Below are 20,571 nucleotides of genomic sequence, written 5' to 3'. Positions count from 1 at the left end.
TCTGTTAATTATGCATTCATGCCCTTTCCCCATTTTTCTGCTAGTGCATTAATATTTTTCTTATTTATAAGAGTTCTTTACATATTAAGGCTGTTGATTCTGTTGGTCTCAATGTGGTACACATAAACTAAGGTTGATAATCCAAAGATACCCTGAAATTATTAGTTTGGGTGTGGTGTGACTTCTCCTTTGGCTTAGTAAGTTCTTTCCTGAAAAACTAAACAGAACAAAAACCCAACTCATAAGATGTAGAACAAGCCCCATTAAATACTGGGTAGACTAAGGTTGGGTAGACTAAAGTATGAAGTGGTCAATGGATAAACTATGAAGGAAAGATAGTCTAGGTACTCCAACTTACTGAACATGCCTCTACATTGCATAGTTCTGAAGCTTTTTTCTTCGAAGATGTTATTAAAAGATATGTGACTTTAAGAATGGATTTCCTTAAAAGAATACTGATGTGTCATTCAATAAACCAGTTATGGTGCTATTTAATAAACCCCTCTTTCAACTGTAAATGGTTATTTCTGTCGTAGAATACTGGTATCTTTTTATGGTTTTAATCAATTCCTGCACTATAAAATGTCATTTAGAAATGTTTTTTATTTTTCTTTGCAGAACAATTTTAACATTATAGTAATTTTGCTGTGGAAAATAAAATTCCATCTTACAGGAAAGAGATGCCAAGTCACTCATTGGCATCTTTATTTACATATTAGAGCGGGTCAGCCAGTGAAAATCCTAGAAAAAGAAAAGACAACAAACATTCAGTCAAAAGAAATAACTGTGTCAAACTATATCCTGTTTTGCTTGCTCTAAAATCTAAAAGTCCCATTATAACCACACTAGCCACAGTGGTGGTAAAGTGAAGTTTGTCTTTGGTCTAGAGCTTTTCCCAAAAAGGAGCTAAAAATCCATTAATGAATCTTGCTGTCTTGTCCTACAAAACAACCTAACATCACTTTCTGGATCTTCCCCCATTAACAATAATCAGGGCACAAAAAAACTAGAGTCTGAAAGAACCAGAAGTACATGCAAAAGAAGAGAGGAATTTACAAAACAGAAATTAGAGTCACAGATGTAGAAAAAAAACTTATGGTTACCAAAGGGGAAAAGGGGGAGAGGGATAAACTGGGAGACTGGAATTGACATATATATACACCATTATATATAAAATAGATAACTAATAAGAACCTACTGTATAGCACAGGGAACGCTACTCAATACTCTGTAATGTCCTATATGGGAATAGAATCTTAAAAAAGAGTGGATATATGTAAATGTATAACTGATTCACTTTGCTGTACAGTAGAAACTAACACAACATTGTAAATCAACTATACTCCAAAAAAAATTAATAAAAAAAAAAAAAAGAGAGAGAGGGAATGAAGGAGGCCCAAAGAGGACCACAAGCTCCCATGTCTAAGAAGAGCTTGAGGAGAAAAAGCAGTGCATGGAAGCCTTGCCCAGGACTAAAACCATCCTACCCACGTGGCCTGGACACAGGCAACTGCAGAGATTAGGTCTTCCCTGTATTTATAGCAGGAAGCAGCCAGCTACACCATGAATTGATGACAAATGGTAACCATTTATAGTTTGTTCTCTATATCTGTGAGTCTGTTTCTCTTCTGTTATATTCATTTGTTTTATTTTAGATTCCACATATAAGTGATAATATACAGTGTTTTTCTTTCTCTGTCTGACTTATTTCACTAAGCATAATATCCTTTAGGTCCATCCGTGTTGTTGCAGATCATGGAATTTCCTTCTTTTTATGACTGAGTAGTATTCCATTGTATATCTATACCACATCTTCTTTATCCATTCCTCTGTCGATGGACACTTACGTTGCTTCCATATCTTGGCTATCGTAAATAACGTTGCTATGAACACTAGGGTGCATGTATCTTTTCAGACTCACAGATACAGACAACAAATTAGTGGTCACCAGTGGGGAGAGGGACAAGATACGGGTATGAGATTAAGAGACGCAAATTACTATGTATAAAATAAATAAGCTACAAGGATATATTGCACAGCACAGAGCATATAGCCAATATTTTATAATAACTTTATGAATAATTTTATAAAAGTATAATCTATAAAAATATTGAATCACTATGCTGTACACCTAAAACATGATATTGCAAAATCAACTATACTTCATTTTTAAAAAAATGACAAATGGTAATGGACACACAATCAATCAATGAAAAATAAACAGTTTAGAAACTATAATATATGGGGAATTCTACTGGAATGAAGATAAATAATGTTGAAGTGGTAGATGCAAAAAATACAAGGATAATCCTCATGGAATTATACAAGAGGAAATAAGAACTTGTATTCTCCAGCAATAGCCCCCAAATTCATAGAGAATTCAGAGAATAGACCATTAGAAGCAGATCATTTAGACAGGCATTAGCAGAGAAGGGACAATCAATTAGGACCCTTCCGTGACTAACACAGGTCTCAAGTCTATTTTGTCTGTGTGTTCTGAATGTGCTTACCAAGCCCCTTGTGGCTTTAGTTTCCTTAGTGCTCTGATGCCCTGATGCCAGAAGGAGGGCATTCTGGTTGCAAAACTGACATCCCAGCTACTGAAAAGCATATACTCAGCTACAGATAAAATGACATGCGATTTTAAAACCTACCTATTGGGTGTCTAGCTTGCAGAAATCATTTCAACAAATAGTTTTTTTTTTTTTTCAAGGCAATCAGTAAACCCACAAAGGTACTGAGTAGGTTCTGAAAGTTGTTAATCCTACCTGAAAACAGCCTGCCTGCTTGCTCCACATAAATCCCTGCTAATGCCACCTACGCCATCACCTTTCTGGCCTAGCCTTTCTGTGCTCACCATCCCCATCACCATGCTTCTTCTTAAGTAGCTCTTCTCTCTGCTATGAAAAGAGCCTGAGAGGCTATGCCAGAGCCTCTCTCTTTCTCTCTTTCTAAATTTTAATTGAAGTATAATAGACATACAACCTTATATTAGTTTCAGGTATACAACATAATGATTTGATATTTGTACACATCGAGAAATGATCATTACAATAAACCTAGTTAACATCCATCACCATATATAGTCACAGAAATTTTTCTTGTAATGAGAACTTTTAATATCTATTGTCTTAGTAACTTTCAAATATGCAACACAGTATTATTAACTAAAGTCACTATGCTGTGCATTACATCTCCAATGACTTTATAACTGGAAGCTTATACATTTTGACCCCCATCACCCATTTTGCCCACTCCCCACCCCCCAACTCTGGCAACCACCAATCTGTTTTCTGTATCTATGAGCTTGGTTTTTTTGTTTGTTCTAGGTTCCATAAGAGAGATTATATGATACTTGTCTTTCTCTGTCTGACTTAAGTCATACAGCATAACGCCCTCAAGGCCCATCCACGTTGTTGTAATGCTAAGATTTCATTATTTTTTATGGCTAAATAATAATCCATTGCGTATATATACACCACATTTTCTTTATCCAGTCATCCACTGTAGACTGTTTCATATCTTGGCTACTGTAAATAATGCTGCAATAAACAAGGAAGTGCATGTATCTTTTAGAGTTAGTGTTTTAATTTTCTTCCCATAAATACACAGAAGTGGAATTGCTGGATAACATGGTAGTTTTGCATTTAATTTTTTGAGGAAACTCCATATTGCTTTCCATAGTGGCTGCATGTATTTATATTGCCACCAAGAGGGCACAAGGATTCCCTTTTTCTCTACATCCTTGCCAACACTTATTTCTTGTCTTTTGATAACAGCCATTCTAACATGTATGAGGTGATACCTCATTGTAGTTTTGATTTGCATTTCCCTGATGATTAGTGATGCTGAGCATCTTTTCATGTACCTGTTGACTATCTGTATGTCTTCTTTGGAAAAATGTCAATTCATATTTTCTGCCCAGTTTTTAATTGGATTGTTCTTTGCTATTGAGCTAAATGAGTTCTTTATATTTTTTGGATATTAACTCCTTATCAGACAATATGATTTCAAATATTTTCTCCCATTCAATAGGTTGCCTTTTTGTTTTGTTGATGATTCCCTTTACTATGCAGAAGCTTTTTAGTTTGAGGTAGTCCCGCTTTATTTTTGCTTTTGTTGCCTTAGCTTTTATGTCAAATTCAAAAAATTATCTCCAAGATCAGCGTCAAGGAGCTTACTGTCAGTTTTCCTCTAGGAATTTTATTGTTTCAGGTCTTATATTCAAATCTTTCATCCATTTTAAGTTAATTATTGTGTATAGTGTAAGATCGTGGTCCAGTTTCATTCTTTTGCATGTGGCTACCTAGTTTTCTCAACACCATTTAATGAAGAGATTGTCCTTACCCCACTGTATATTCTTTTCTCCTTTGTCATAAATTAACTGATCATATATGCATGGCTTTACTTTTGGGGTCTCTATTCTGTTCTATTGATCTATATATCTGTTTTAATGCCAATACCATATTGTTTTGATTAATAAAATTTTGTATTATATATTTTGAAATCAAGTAATTTAATGCCTCCAGCTTTGTTCTTTCTAAGATTGCTCTATTTGAGGACTTTTGTGGTTCCACACAAATTTTAGGATTGTTTGTTCTATTTCTGTGAAAAATGCCATTAAAATTCTGATAAGAGATTGCACTGAATCTGCATATTGTTTTGGGTAGTATGGACAGCTTAACAATATGAATTCTTCCAATCCGAGAGCATGGAATAGTTTCCATTTCTTTGTGCCTTCTTCAGTTTTTTTCATTAATGTCTTATAGTTTTCAGTGTACAGATCTTTCATCTCCTTGGTTAAATTTATTCCTAGGTATTTTATTCTTTTTTTTTTTTTTTGCGGTACGTGGGCCTCTCACTGTTGTGGTCTCTCCCGTTGCGGAGCACAGGCTCCGGACGCACAGGCTCAGCGGCCATCACTCACGGGCCCAGCCGCTCCGCGGCATGTGGGATCTTCCCGGACTGGGGCACGAATCCGTGTCCCCTGCATCGGCAGGGGACTCTCAACCACTGTGCCACCAGGGAAGCTCTATTCTTTGTGATGCAGTTGTAAATGAAGTCGTTTTCTTAATTTCTCTGATAGTTTGTTGTTACTGTATAGAAACACAACAGAACTCTGTGTGTTAATTTTGTATCCTACAACTTTACTGAATTTATTATAATAGTTTTTCAGTGGAGTTTTTAGGGTTTTCTATATATAATGTCACACCATCTGCAAATAGTAACACTTCTACTTCTTTGCTTCCAATTTGGATGCCTTTCATATCTTTTCTTGCCTAATTGCTCTGGATAGGACCTCCAATACCATGTTGAATAAAAGTGGTAAGACTGAGCATCCTTGTCTTGGTCCTGATCTTAGAGGAAGCTCTAGCTTTTCCCTGTTAAATATGATCTTAGCTGTGGGCTTGTGACACATGACCTTGATTATGTTGAGGTATGTTCCCTCTATAACCACTTTGTTGAGATTTTTTTATCACAAATGTTGAATTTTGTCAAATGTTTTTTTCTGTATCTGTTGAGATGATCATATGATTTTTATCCTTCATTTTGTTAACGAAGTGTACCACTTTGATTGATTTGTAGTTATCGAACCATCTTTGCATACCTGGAATAAATCTCACTTGATCACAGTATATAATCCTTTTAATGTATTGTTGAATTTGGTTCGCTAATGTTTTATTAAGGATTTTTACATCTACATTCATCAGGGATACTGGCCTGTAATTTTCTTTTCTTGTGGTATCTTTGTCTGGTCTTGGTTATCAGGGTAAGGCTGGCCTTGTAAAAATGAGTTTGGAAGTGTCCCTTCCTCCTTTAATTTTTGGAAGAATTTGAGAGGAATTGATATTAATTCTGCTTTTAATGTTTGGTAGAATTCACCAATGAAGCCATCTGGTCCTGAACTTTTGTTTGAGAGGTTCTGATTACTGATTCAATCTCCTAACTTGTAATCGGTCTGTTCATATTTTCTATTTCTTCATGACTCAGTCTTGGTAGGTTATATGTTTCCGGGAATTTATCCATTTATTCTAGGCTGTCAAATTTATTGGTATATAATTATTCATAGTAGTCTGTATGAAATTTTGTATTTCCATGGTATCAGTTGTAATAGCTCATCTTTCATTTCTGATTTTATTTATTTGAGTCCTCTCTCTTTTTTTCTTGGTGAGTCTAGCTAAAGCTTTGTCAATTTTATCTTTTTAAAGAATCAGCTCTTAGGTCCAGTGGTCTTTTCTATTGTCTTTTTAGGCTCTATGTCATTTATTTGTGCTCTGATCTTTGTTATTTCCTTCCTTCTACTAACTTTGGGCTTTGTTTTTTCCCTAGTTCCCTCAGGTGTAAAGTTAGGTTGTTTGATTTTTGTTGTTGTTTTTTGAGGTAGGCTTTTACTGCTATGAACCTCCTTCTTAGAATTGCTTCTGCTGTGTCCCATAAATTTTGATATGTTGTATTTCCATTTTCATTTGTCTCAAAGACATTTAAAATTTTTTCTTTTGATTTCTTCTTCGACCCCTCAGTTGTTCAGTGGCATGCTGTTTTATCTCCACATATTTGTGAATTTTCTAGTTTTCTTCTTGTAACACATTTCTAGTTTCACACCACTGTGGTTGGAAAAGATGCTTTTAATCTTCTTAAATATATAAAGATTTGTTTTGTGGCCTAACATATGATCTATCTTGCAGAACATTCCATGTGCACTTGAAGAATGTGTATTCTGCTGCTTTGGGATGGAATGTTCTGAGTATATCTGTTAAGGCCATCTGTTCTAATGTGTCATTTAAGGCAAATGTTTCCTAACTGATTTTCTGTCTGGATGAGCTATCCATTGATGTAAGTGGGTATTAAAGTCTCCTACTATTATTGTATTGCTGTCTATTTCTCCTTTTAGATCTGTTAATATTTGCATATATAGGCACTCCTATGTTGTGTGCATAAATATTTACAAATGTTATGTCCTATTGTTGGACTGACCCCTTTATCATTGTGCAATGCCCTTCTTTGTCCCTTATTACAGTCTTTGTTTTAGAGTCTATTTTATCTGATATAAGTATAGCTACCCCAGCTTTCTTTTGGTTTCTATTTGTATGAATTATCTTTTTCCATCTCTTCACTTTCAGTCTCTTTGTGTCCTTATATCTGAAGTGAGTCTCTTATAGGCAGTATATAGATATGCCTTATTTTTATGCATTCAGCCACTCTATTTATTTTGATTCAAGAATCTAATCCATTAATACTTAACGTTATTATTGATAGGTATGTACTTATTGCCATTTTGCTGTTTTCTGGCTGTTCTGTAGTTACCCTTTCACCAACGTCCTTGATATCTGTCTTATAGAAACAGAATTTCAGTAGAATTCTATATATTTCATAGTTTCCAAATTAATTTATATTTCATTGATTGTCCAGGTATCTGTTCTGCCCATTTGTCCACTGCCTTGTTCAAAAAAGAAAAAAAAAATCTAACAGCAGATACATGTATAAAGAACCAGGACAGAAAATACTTGAAAAAAAGTAAAACACTGAAAACAACAGCTGATATGTAAGGTGCAGGCATGGAGGCCAGGTATATAAGAGAAAGCAAAAGTAGCTGGATCAGAATCAGAGTACAAAGTATGAAAAGCAACTTAATCTGGGATGGGAGAGGAACATACTACACACTTTGTCATTTATTTTACTGCTATAGTCTACACCGTAGTTTTGCTTTAGAGGCCAAAGTAACTAACTCTGAATATAATTGCATAAGTTACCCTATTATAGTCTCATATCCCATTGTGCTTCCTCCTCCACTCTCTGTCTTCCAGCCACTTTGGCTTTCTTTCAATTCCTTGGACTTGCCATGCTCCCTCCTGCCAAAGAGCCTTTGCACATCTTTTCCCTCACTTCTTTGCTGAATTTGTCCCTACTTATCCTTCAGCTCTCGGTTTAAGCATCACTTCTGAGAAGTCTTCCTTGTGACTCCAATATAAATTGAATTCCTTTGTGGGGTTTTTCGTTTGTTTGTTTAAATTTATTTTATTGAAGTATAGTTGATTTACAATGTTGTGTTAATTTCTGCTATACAGCAAAGTGATTCAATTATATATGTGTGTGTGTGTGTATACGCAAACACATTCTTTTTCATATTCTTTTCCATTATGGTTTATAATAGAATTTTGAATATAGTTTCCTGTGTTATACAGTAGGACCTTGTTGTTTACCCATTTTATATATAATAGTTTGCACCTGCTAATCTTAAACTTCCAATCCATCCCTTCCCAACTCCCTCTCCACCTTGGCAACCATAAGTCTGTTCTCTATATCTGTCTGTTTCTGTTTCGTAGATAAGTTCATTTGTCATATTTTAGATTCCACATACAAGTGATATCATATGGTATTTGTCTTTTACTTTCTTACTTCACTTAGTATACCATCTAGGTCCATCCATGTTGCTGCAAATGGCATTATTTCATCCTTTTTTATGGCTGAGTAGTATTCCATTGTATGTATGTATGTGTGTGTGTGTGTGTGTGTATATATATATATATATATGTCATTGGACATTTAGGTTGATTCCATGTCTTGGCTGCTGTAAATAGTGCTGCAGTGAACACTGAGGTGTGTGTATCTTTTCAAATTATGGTTTTCTCCAGATATATGCCCAGCAGCAGGATTGCTAGATCATGTGGCAAATCTGTCTTTAGTTTTTTGAGGAACCTCCATACTGTTTTCCACAGTACGGAAATTTACTTTCCCATCAACAGTGTAGGAGGGTTCCCTTTCTCCACACACCTCTTGGGTTCCTTTGTTTTATGTTCATTCAGAACTGGGTTTCTTTTCTTCAGAGGAATTGCCTCACTCTATTGTGATACATTCAGTTGAGAGGTAACTGGACTGCACTCTCCTACTGGACAGTAAACTCCATGAAGTGAGGTCTGAGCCTGGTTTGCTCACTATGCTATTCTTGGCACCTGACACAGCACAACTAACACATACCTCAACAAATATTCATTGAACAAACAGATGAAAGTGACAAGCTCAGAAACAGTTTAGACAGAACTCAGTAAATGACAGGGTGTTCTATTTGGTAGATACTTTTGGGGGTGGGAGGGGAGATGCATTTCTGCTTTCTGCTTAGCAATCATCTTTACCTGGGCTTTCCGCATGGCTTGCGGCTCAATCATGATGTTGATAAGAGAGGGTTTAGTTGTGTCTGCCAGGCTCTGCCTCAGGGATTTCTGGAGTTCTTCTGGTGTTTGTACAAAATACCCTTTGCCTCCAAATGCAATCATGACATGCTCGTAATGTGAGTGTGGCAGAAGACACATTGGAGGGGCCCTGAAAAAGAAGGTCACAAGTCAATAGAAAAAATTCTCTAAAATAATTTGTGGAAAAATTTCATCTAAAATGAAAGGCATGCTTTTACGTAAACTGAGATGCCAGTATATTAAACTTTCCATACATTTTTTATTGTATGTATAGCAATGTGCAACAGAACTTTCTGTGATGATGGAAATTTTTATATCTGTGCTGCCCAGTATAGTAGTTACTAGTGACCTGTTGCAGTGAGCACTTGAAATGTGACTAGTTAAAAAGAGGAAGTGAATTTTTAACTTAAACAGCCACATGTGGCTAGTGGCTACTATACTGGGCAGTGAAGGCTACACCATCAACTATTATGAATCCCCGCTCCAAAAAAAAGAGGAGAAAAGGAATGGTTACTACAAAACAGCAAATAACAACAAAACAACAGTCAGCGAGGCATAGCAAACATACCCACAGCCTGCTCCCCTGGGGCTGACTAACAGATTCACAACCTCCTCATCCCACAGCCAGCCACAATACTGTCTCAGTTTGGCTCTGTCATCAAATGACCAAGATTTAGCTAAGTGGTAAAAGGAAGGAAGACCTCTATATCCTAAACAATATGTAAGCATCTATATTCCTACATGGTGTAGTAGGAATAGTAGGACTGGTAGCATTTGCAATAAGCCTTTTCATTAACAAGGCTTAGACATGAAACTCATTCACCTGAGCCTTCAGTGGCTCCCTGATCATAAACTATTCATTGAAGTGCCAGTCAAGGATGGTTGTGCAAAAAGGAACCATGCAGACAGGGTTCCTGTCCTTTAGAGCAGCTGACCATGAAAACAAGCAATACTGACACCACAGAAGCAGGTTTCCGGTATAGCAGACTTTTTAAAGAGAGATTAAAATAGTTGAGAAAACATAAATATACACTGTTCTGGGTTACTTACACTGTAGTAGCATCTCCAAATTTTAACATTTCCTTCCAAGTATCTGTATCAAAACCTTGGTAAATTCCATTATTATTCACCACCAAAAGTATGATTGGCAAGTTGTACCTAAAATTGAGAGCAAAATATAAAGGAAATCATTTTTCATTCTGAAGCAATTTCTTTTCATTGGATTGAAATTTTAACTTGAAAATGGATAGTTTTCTATAAGCTTTTCTGTAATATTACAGTAAGACCAAAAATTAAGCATTTGCTATCCTAATAAACACTATCAAATTATTAACAGAAACATCATGGAGCAGTAGAAAGAATGCAAGGTTAGTGGTTGGCAGACCTGGTCCCACCACTATGCAGCTACGGACCTCAGGCAAATGACTGAGCTTTTCTGACCCTTGGTTTTCACAGATCTGGGAGTCAATAAGAATGACACCTTCCATACTTAATTCCCTCTGAAGCACTTGTTCCTCACAACTGTCCTATAAGGTAGGAATTAGTACGACTCCTATTCCTACCTTAGAGGAGACTTAAGTTTGGTTAAGAGACTTAACCCTAGTCACCTGGGTCTGATGTGGTCAAGCCAGTATTTAAATCCAGGCCAACTGACCCAGAGGCCGTTCTTTTAACCACCAAGCTCTGCTATCTCCCTGCAGAAAACAAGCTTTTATCAGACCAGAACTTTTTTTTCAGTGACCTAAAAACTACTCCCCAGTTTTGCAGGTTTTGGGCATATGGTAGAGAGATCATGAACATGCTGTCCTGGATGAGACAGACCCCAGGGTATTTATACTAGTATTCTCAGGACACAGCACAGTGCCATGCATGGGGCACCTGGCACATGGTGAACGCTTGGTAACTATTTGTTAGGCAAGTGGGTCTTGGGTATAATTTTTCATATTTTGGAGAAAGAAATGCTGACTCAAGATGCTGTCTTACCTGCAGATGGTTTCCACTTCCATGCCAGAAAATCCAAATGCACTGTCTCCTTCCACACAGATGACCTGCTGCCCTGGGTTTCTATCTTTAGCCACTAGAGCAGATGCAATGGCAAAACCCAAACCGACTCCCATTGTTCCAAAAGTACCAGCATCAAGCCTGTTGGGGAACAGAGCTAAAATGAAACCCTCTGGGGCATATCACAGATGGTGGAGTTGGCAAAAAATCTAGTCATTTTTACATGGCTCATGGAAAAATAAAGAACAATAAAACATTCTCCTTAATATTAAGTTTTTAGACTGTGAGGAACTAATTTGTTAAGGATAAGCAAATGAACGGGAGAAATCACTCATGATTTCTTGGAAGACTGTGAATATATCCTCCGAACACTGAGTATACAAATTACCACATGATCTCAGGACATACCAAGCATAGAAACACTACAAAACGTCACCTACGAATACTTTTATGAAGTATGTCCTTACACTGGCTGCGTATAATTTTCAAATGTTTTCTCAATCTGCTTTTTGTAGTTTCTAATTTAACACATTCCAATTCATTATAATTGCCTTTACCTGTGACGAGGAAGGTAGTTTTGAAGCACAGTGCGCCCAATATCCATAGTATTTGCTCCTTCGCTCACCACAAAACAGTCTCTGGGCAGTTGTTCTTGAATGTGGTAGAATACTGTGTAATAATTCATAGGCAGGGATTTTTTGAAAGCTAATTCCTAAAGTATCAGAGGGAAATAGAATCAAATTAAATTAATATACAGTGAAAATAAACAGCATCAATAAGCTACTTTCAAACTTACTTGCAATAGCCAAAGGCTATGAAATTCCCAAATGGCCACTAGATGACGACTCTGAGAAGCTAATTGATCTGTCAACCGTCCTAGGGGACAGGCTAAGAAAAACGGGTCCCAGTCCCAATTTGGGACACAATCAAATAAGGCAGGAAATATCCCTCTTCCTGGAGATCCACGACACACACTAGCATATTAAAGACTAAGACGTCCTATAGTAAAGATAGCTGAAGACACTGGGTTAAGCAAAACTAAACAGTCTTATTTGAGCACTTTCAGGGAAACACTGCCTTAGAAAAAGTGAAAATTTTATTCTAGAATATTTTCATCTAAAATATGACTCTATATTTAAAATTAAAAGTGAAGTTGGGGTTTTAGAAAATCTAATCTTTCCCCACATGTACTGGAAAGGGGATATGCTTTACCCACTACTCTGGAGGGTCTCTAAATGGAGGGGAAACAGAAAGGTTATTGTCCTTGTCTAGCCAAATGCCTTTTAGAGCTTCAGCAGCAAAGCCCCACTGCCTCTTCACCTGTACTACTTTGGTCTGCTAGAGATTATACCCAAGATGGATGAGGGACTCTCCTATACTCATGCACCAGAGAAGAGAGGCAAGATCCTTCCATCTTAAACTAAGGTGATTCCTATGGAAAAGAAGGAATTAATCACTATACCATTCAGGAAAGAAAACTGAGACTGGCTCCTGATAGGAGAAAGTCATTGATTAAACTTCCAAAAAAGAAAGAATCATATAGAGACAACTCTACTTGTTTGGAAAATGCAAATTTATTCCAAGACGACTGATATATTAGGGAACAATATGAATATAGCTGGAATTTTGTATTTGCTTATGCATGATTCCATCAGTTAGAAACACTACATGAACAGAGAAAACTACACCCAGCTGAACCAAGATGCAGAGGAATACACAAAACAGCCAAAAAAAAAAAAAAATCAGAACAGCTGGAGAGGAACTTCAAGATGGCAGAAGAGTAAGACGTGGAGATCACCTTCCTCCCCACAAATACATCAGAAATACATCTACATGTGGATCAACCCCTACAGAACACCTACTGAACGCTGGCAGAAGACCTCAGACCTCCCAAAAGGCAAGAAACTCCCCACATACCTGGGCAGGACAAAAGAAAAAAGAAAAAACAGACAAAAGAATGGGGATGGAACCTGAACCTTGGGGAGGGAGCTGTGAAGGAGGAAAGGTTTCCACATACTAGGAAGCCCCTTCGCGGGCGGAGACTGCGAGTGGCAGAGGGGGAAGCTTCGGAGCCACGGAGGAAAGCACAGCAACAGGGGTGCGGAGGGCAATTCCCGCACAGAGGATCGGTGCCGACCAGCACTCACCAGCCTGAGAGGCTTGTCTGCTCACCCGCTGGGATGGGCGGGGCTGGGAGCTGAAGCTTGGGCTTCGGTCGGATCACAGGGAGAGGACTGGGGTTGGCTGCATGAACACAGCCTGAAGGGGGCTAGTGCGCCACAGCTAGCTGGGAGGGAGTCCAGGAAAATGTCTGGAGCTGCCAAAGAGGCAAGAGACTTTTTCTTGCCTCTTTGTTTCCTGGTGCGTAAGGAGAGGGGATTAAGAGTGCTGCTTAAATTAAATTAAATTAAGAGCGCCAGAGACGGGCGCGAGCCGCGGCTAAAAGCGCGGACCCCAGAGCTGGGCATGAGAGGCTAAGGCTGCCGCTGCCACCACCAAGAAAACTGTGCGAGCACAGGTCACTATCCACACCCTCCTTCCGGGGAGCCTGTGCAGCCAGCCACTGCAAGAGTCCCGGGATCCAGGGACAACTTCCCTGGGAGAATGCACGGGGCGCCTCAGGCTGGTGCAACGTCATGCCGGTCTCTGCTGCCGCAGGCTCGCCCCGCACTCCGTGCCCCTCCCTCCCCCCGGCCTGAGTGAGCCAGAGCCCCCGAATCAGCGGCTCCTTTAACCCCGTCCTGCCTGAGTGAAGAACAGATGCCCTCAGGCAACCTGCACGCAGAGGTGGGTTTAAATCCAAAGCGGAACCCCAGGAGCTGTGCGAACAAAGAAGAGAAAGGGAAATCTCTACAGGCAGCCTCAGGAGCCGCAGATCAAATCTCTACAAGCAACTTGATGTACCCTGCATCTGTGGAATACCTGAAGAGATAATGAATCATCCCAAATTGAGGAGGTGGACTTTGGGAGCAATGATATACATACTTTTTTCCCTTTTTCTCTTTTCGTGAGTGTGTATGTGTATGCTTCTGTGTGTGATTTTGTCTGTATACCTTTGCTTTTACCATTTGTCCTAGAGTTCTGTCTGTCTGTTTTCTTTTTTTCTTTTTTTTAGCATCGTTTTTAGTACTTGTTATCATTGGTGCATTTGTTTTTTGGTTTCGTTGCTCTCTTCTTTCTCTCTTTTTTTTAATTACTTAAAAAAATTTTTTTAATAATTATTTTTTATTTTAATAATTTTACTTTATTTTATTTTATCTTCTTCTTTCTTTTTTTTCCTCCCTTTTATTCTGAGCTGTGTGGATGACAGGCTCTTGGTGCTCCAGCCAGGCATCAAGGCTGTGCCTCTGAGGTAGGAGAGCCAAGTTCAGGACACTGGTCCACAAGAGACCTCCCAGCTGCATGTAATATCAAACGGCAAAAATCTCCCAGAGATGTCCATCTCAACAACAAGACCCAGTTCCACTTAATGACTAGCAAGCTACACTACTGGACACTCTATGCCAAACAACTGCAAGACAGGAACACAACCCCATCCATTAGCAGAGAGGCTGCTTAAAATCATAATAAGGCCACAGACACCCCAAAACACACCACCAGATGTGGACCTGCCCACCAGAAAGACAAGATCCAGCCTCATCCACCAGAACACAGGCACTAGTCCCCTCCACCAGGAAGCCTACACAACCCACTGAACCAACCTTAGCCACTGGGGACAGACACCAAAAACAACAGGAACTATGAACATACAGCCTGTGAAAAGGAGACCCCCAAACACAGTAAGTTAAGCAAAATGAGAAGACAGAGAAACTCACAGCTGATGAAGGAGCAAGATAAAAACCCACTCGACCTAACAAATGAAGAGGAAATAGGCAGTCTACCTGAAAAAGAATTCAGAGTAATGATAATCCAAAATCTTGGAAATAGAATGAAGAAGATACAAGAAACGTTTAACAAGGACCTAGAAGAACTAAAGAGCAAACAACAGTGATGAACACAATAAATGAAATTAAAAATTCTCTAGAAGGGATCAATAGCAGAATAACTGAGGCAGAAGAACGGATAAGTGACCTGGAAGATAAAATAGTGGAAATAACTACTGCAGAGCAGAATAAAGAAAAAAGAATGAAAAGAATTGAGGACAGTCTCAGAGACCTCTGGGACAACATTAAACGTACCAACATTCGAATTATAGGGGTTCCAGAAGAAGAAGAGAAAAAGAAAAGGACTGAGAAAATATTTGAAGAGATTATAATTGAAGACTTCCCTAATATGGGAAAGGAAATAGTTAATCAAGTCCAGGAAGCACAGAGAGTCCCATAAATCCAAGGAGAAACATGCCAAGACACATATTAATCAAACTATCAAAAACTAAATACAAAGAAAAAATATTAAAAGCAGCAAGGGAAAAACAACAAATAACACACAAGGGAATCCCCATAAGGTTAACAGCAGATCTTTCAGCAGAAACTCTGCAAGCCAGAAGGGAGTGGCAGGACATATTTAAAGTGATGAAGGAGAAAAACCTGCAACCAAGATTACCCAGCAAGGATCTCATTCAGATTTGATGGAAAAATTAAAACCTTTACAGACAAGCAAAAGCTAAGAGAATTCAGCACCACCAAACCAGCCTTACAACAAATGCTAAAGGAACTTCTCTCAGCAGGAAACACAAGAGAAGGAAATGACCTACAACAACAAACCCAAAACAATTAAGAAAATGGTAATAGGAACATACATATCGATAATTACCTTAAGTGTAAATGGATTAAATGATCCAACCAAAAGAAACAGACTGGCTGAATGGATACAAAAACAAGACCTGTATATACGCTGTCTACAAGAGACCCACTTCAGACGTAGGGACACATACAGACTGAAAGTGAGGGGATGGAAAAAGATATTCCATGAAAATGGAAATCAAAAGAAAGCTGGAGGAGCAATTCTCATATCAGACAAAATAGACTTTAAAATAAAGACTATTACAAGAGACAAAGAAGGACACTACATAATGATGAAGGGATCTATCCAAGAAGAAGATATAACAATTGTAAATATTTATGCAACCAACATAGGAGCACCTCAATACACAAGGCAAATGTTAACAGCCATAACAGGGGAAATCGACAGTAACACAATAATAGTAGCGGACATAAACACCCCACTTTCACTAATGGACAGATCATCCAAAATGAAAATAAATAAGGAAACACAAGCTTTAAATGATACATTAAACATGATGGACTTAATTGATATTTATAGGACATTCCATCCAAAAACAACAGAATACACTTTCTTCTCAAGTGCTCATGGAATATTCTCCAGGATAGATCATATCTTGGGTCACAAATCAAGCTTGGTAAATTTAAGAAAATTGAAATCGTATCAAGTATCTTTTTTGACCACAATGTTATCAATTCCAGGAAAAAATCTGTAAAAAATACAAACACATGGAGGGTAAACAATACACTACTAAATAACCAAGAGGTCATTGAAAAAATCAGAGAGAAAATTAAAAAAATACCTAGGGACAAATGACAATGAAAACACAACCACCCAAAACCTACGGGATGCAGCAAAAGCAGTTTTAAGAGGGAAGTTTATAGCAATACAATCTTACCTCAAGAAACAAGAAACATCTCAAATAAACAACCTAACCTTACACCTAAAGCAATTAGAGACAGAAGAACAAATAACCCCAAAGTTAGAAGAAGGAAAGAAATCATAAAGATCAGATCAGAAATCAAAGAAAAAAGAAATAAAGGAAATGACAGCAAAGATCAATAAAAATAAAAGCTGGTTCTTTGAGAAGATAAACAAAATTGATAAGCCATTAGCCAGACTCATGAAGAAAAAAAGGGAGAAGACTCAAATCGACAGAATTAGAAATGAAAAAGGGGAAGAAACAACGGACACTGCAGAAATACAAAGGATCATGAGAGATTACTACAAGCAACTCTATGCCAATAAAATGCACAAACTGCAAGAAATGGACAAATTCTTAGAAATGCACAACCTGTGGAGACTGAACCAGGAAGAAATAGAAAATATGAGCAGACCAGTCACAAGCACTGAAATTGAAACTGTGATTAAAAATCTTCCAACAAACAAAAGCCCAGGACCAGAAGGCTTCACAGGCGAATTCTATCAGACATTTAGAGAAGAGCTAACACCTATTCTTCTCAAACTCTTCCAAATATAGCAGAGGGAGGAACACTCCCAAACTCATTCTACGAGGCCACCATCACCTTGATATCAAAACCAGACAAAGATTTCACAAATAAAGAAAACTACAGGCCAATATCACTGATGAACATAGATGCAAAATCCTCAACAAAATACTAGCAAACAGAATCCAACAGCACATTAAAAGGATCATACACCATGATCAAGTGGGGTTTATCCCAGGATTCTTCAATATATGCAAATCAATCAATGTGATACACCATATTAACAAATTGAAGGAGAAAAAACATATGATCATCTCAATAGATGCAGAAAAAGCTTGTGACAAAATTCAACGCCCATTTATGATAAAAACCCTTCAGAAAGCAGGCATAGAGGGAACTTTCCTCAACATAATAAAGGCCATATATGACAAACCCACAGCCAACATCATCCTCAACGGTGAAAAACTGAAAGCATTTCCACTAAGATCAGGAACAAGACAAGGTTGCCCACTCTCACCACTATTATTCAACATATTTTGGAAGTTTTAGCCACAGCAATCAGAGAAGAAAAAGAAACAAAAGGAATCCAAATCAGAAAAGAAGAAGTAAAGCTGTCACTGTCTGCAGATGAAATGATACTATACATAGAGAATCCTACAGATGCTACCAGAAAACTACTACAGCTAATCAATGAATTTGGCAAAGTAGCAGGATACAAAATTAATGCACAGAAATCTCTGGCATTCCTATACACTAATGATGAAAAATCTGAAAGTGAAATTAAGAAAACACTCCCATTTACCATTGCAACAAAAAGAATAAAATATCTAGGAATAAACCTACCTAAGGAGACAAAAGATCTGTATGCAGAAAATCATAAGACACTGATTAAATAAATTAAATATGATACAAAGAGATGGAGAGATATACCACATTCTTGGATTGGAAGAATCAACATTGTGAAAATGACTATATTACCCAAAGCAAACTACAGATTCAGTGCAATCCCTATCAAACTACCACTGGCATTTTTCACAGAACTAGAACAAAAAATTTCACAATTTGTATGGAAACACAAAAGACCCCGAATAGCCAAAGCAATCTTGAGAATGAAAAACGGAGCTGGAGGAATCAGGCTCCCTGACTTCAGACTATACTACAAAGCTACAGTAATCAAGACAGTATGGTACTGGCACAATAACAGAAATATAGATCAATGGAACAGGATAGAAAGCCCAAAGATAAACCCACACACATATGGTCACCTTATCTTTGATAAAGGAGGCAGGAATGTACAGTGGAGAAAAGACAGCCTCTTCAATAAGTGGTGCTGGGAAAATTGGACAGCTACATGTAAAAGAATGAAATTAGAACACTCCCTAACACCATACACAAAAATAAGCTCAAAATGGATTAAAGACCGAAATGTAATGCCAGACACTATCAAACTCTTAGAGGAAAACATAGGCAGAACACTCTATGACATAAATCACAGCACGATCCTTTTTGACCCACCTCCTAAAGAAACGGAAATAAAAGCAAAAATAAACAAATGGGACCTAATGAAACTTAAAAGCTTTTGCACAGCAAAGGAAACCATAAACAAGAATGAAAAGACAACCTTCAGAATGGGAGAAAATATTTGCATATGAAGCAACTGACAAAGGATTAATCTCCAAAATTTACAAGCAGCTCATGCAGCTCAATATGAAAAAGACAAACAACCCAATCCAAAAATGGGCAGAAGACCTAAACAGACATTTCTCCAAAGAAGATACACAGATTGCCAACAAACACATGAAAGAATGCTCAACATCATGAATTATTAGAGAAATGCAAATCAAAACTACAGTGAGATATCATCTCACACCGGTCAGAATAGCCACCATCCAAAAATCTAGAAACAATAAATGCTGGAGAGGGTGTGGAGAAAAGGGAACCCTCTTGCACTGTTGGTGGGAATGTAAATTGGTGCAGCCACTATGGAGAACAGTATGGAGGTTCCTTAAAAAACTAAAAATAGAACTACCATACAACCCAGCAATCCACTACTGGGCATATACCCTGAGAAAACCATAATTCAAAAAGAGTCATGTACCACAATGTTCATTGCAGCTCTATTTACAATAGCCATGACATGGAAGTAACCTAAGCGTCCATCAACAGATGAAGGGATAAAGAAGATGTGGCACATATATACAATGGAATATTACTCAGCCATAAAAAGAAACGAAATTGAGTTATTTGTAGTGAGGTGGTTGGACCTAGAGTCTGTCATAGAGAGTGAAGTAAGTCAGAAAGAGAAAGACAAATACCGTATGCTAACACATAGACATGGAATCTAAAAAAGAAAAAAAAAAATGGTCATGAAGAACCTAGGGGCAAGACGGGAATAAAGACACAAACCTACTAAAGAATGGACTTGAGGATACAGGAGGGGGAAGGTTAAGCTGGGACAAAGTGAGAGAGTGGCATGGACATATATATACTACCAAACGTAAAATAGATTGCTAGTGGGAAGCAGCCGCATAGCACGGGGAGATCAGCTCGGTGCTTTGTGACCACCTAGAGGGGTGAGATAGGGAGGGTGGGAGGGAGGGAGACACAAGAGGGAAGAGATACAGAGATATATGTATATGTATAATTGATTCACTTTGTTATAAAGAAGAAACTAACACACCACTGTAAAGCAATTATACTCCAATAAAGATGTTAAAAAAAAAATCAGGAACAACTTTCTCACAATCAAAGAGAAAACACTATCCATATACAAAGACTTTAAACAAAAATTGCCAAATCCTGCAGAAGTGGCTCATTTTAGTGCTAACAGTGGATGGTTTGGTAGTTTCATACATTACTATAAATTTCAAAGCCTTCAGCTATCAGGCAGAGCCATGAGTGCAGATAAGGAAGTTGCAAAAGAATTTCCAGCAGTGATACAAAAGTTAATTGAAAAAGAAAGCTACAAATGGTCTCACTAACATAAAATGAAATTAAATGAAATGAAATAAATGTGAGGGGATGGATGTGTTAATTAACTAGATGGGGAGAACTCTTTCACAGTGTGTTTGTCAACACCATGATGTACCTTTAAATATCTTACAATTTTATACATCAATTACACCTCCACAAGGACTTCCCTGGTGGCTCAGTGCTTAAGAATCTGCCTGCCAATGCAGGTAACACGGCTCTGAGCCCTGGTCCGGGAAGAT

General features: G+C 37.8%; 1 protein-coding gene across 1 annotated transcript in view; it reads right to left on the bottom strand.

Moving 5' to 3' along the window:
- Nucleotides 1-585: 585 nt before the first annotated feature.
- Nucleotides 586-20,571, bottom strand: part of HACL1 (2-hydroxyacyl-CoA lyase 1) — a 41,166-nt gene continuing 21,180 nt past the window's right edge. The window contains exons 13-17 of the mRNA XM_082654067.1: nt 11,747-11,901; nt 11,172-11,330; nt 10,239-10,346; nt 9,132-9,318; nt 586-741 (exon numbers count right to left, since the gene is read on the bottom strand). Coding sequence (XP_082510193.1) covers nt 709-741; nt 9,132-9,318; nt 10,239-10,346; nt 11,172-11,330; nt 11,747-11,901 — 642 coding nt within the window. The 3' untranslated portion in view covers nt 586-708. The remainder of the gene's footprint in view (nt 742-9,131; nt 9,319-10,238; nt 10,347-11,171; nt 11,331-11,746; nt 11,902-20,571) is intronic.

The sequence above is a fragment of the Grampus griseus genome, assembly GCF_964374135.1.
Source record: "Grampus griseus genome assembly, chromosome: 5".
Taxonomy (NCBI): domain Eukaryota; kingdom Metazoa; phylum Chordata; class Mammalia; order Artiodactyla; family Delphinidae; genus Grampus; species Grampus griseus.
The sequence above is the reverse complement of the archived record's forward strand: the minus strand, read 5'-3'. Positions and strand labels throughout refer to the sequence as shown.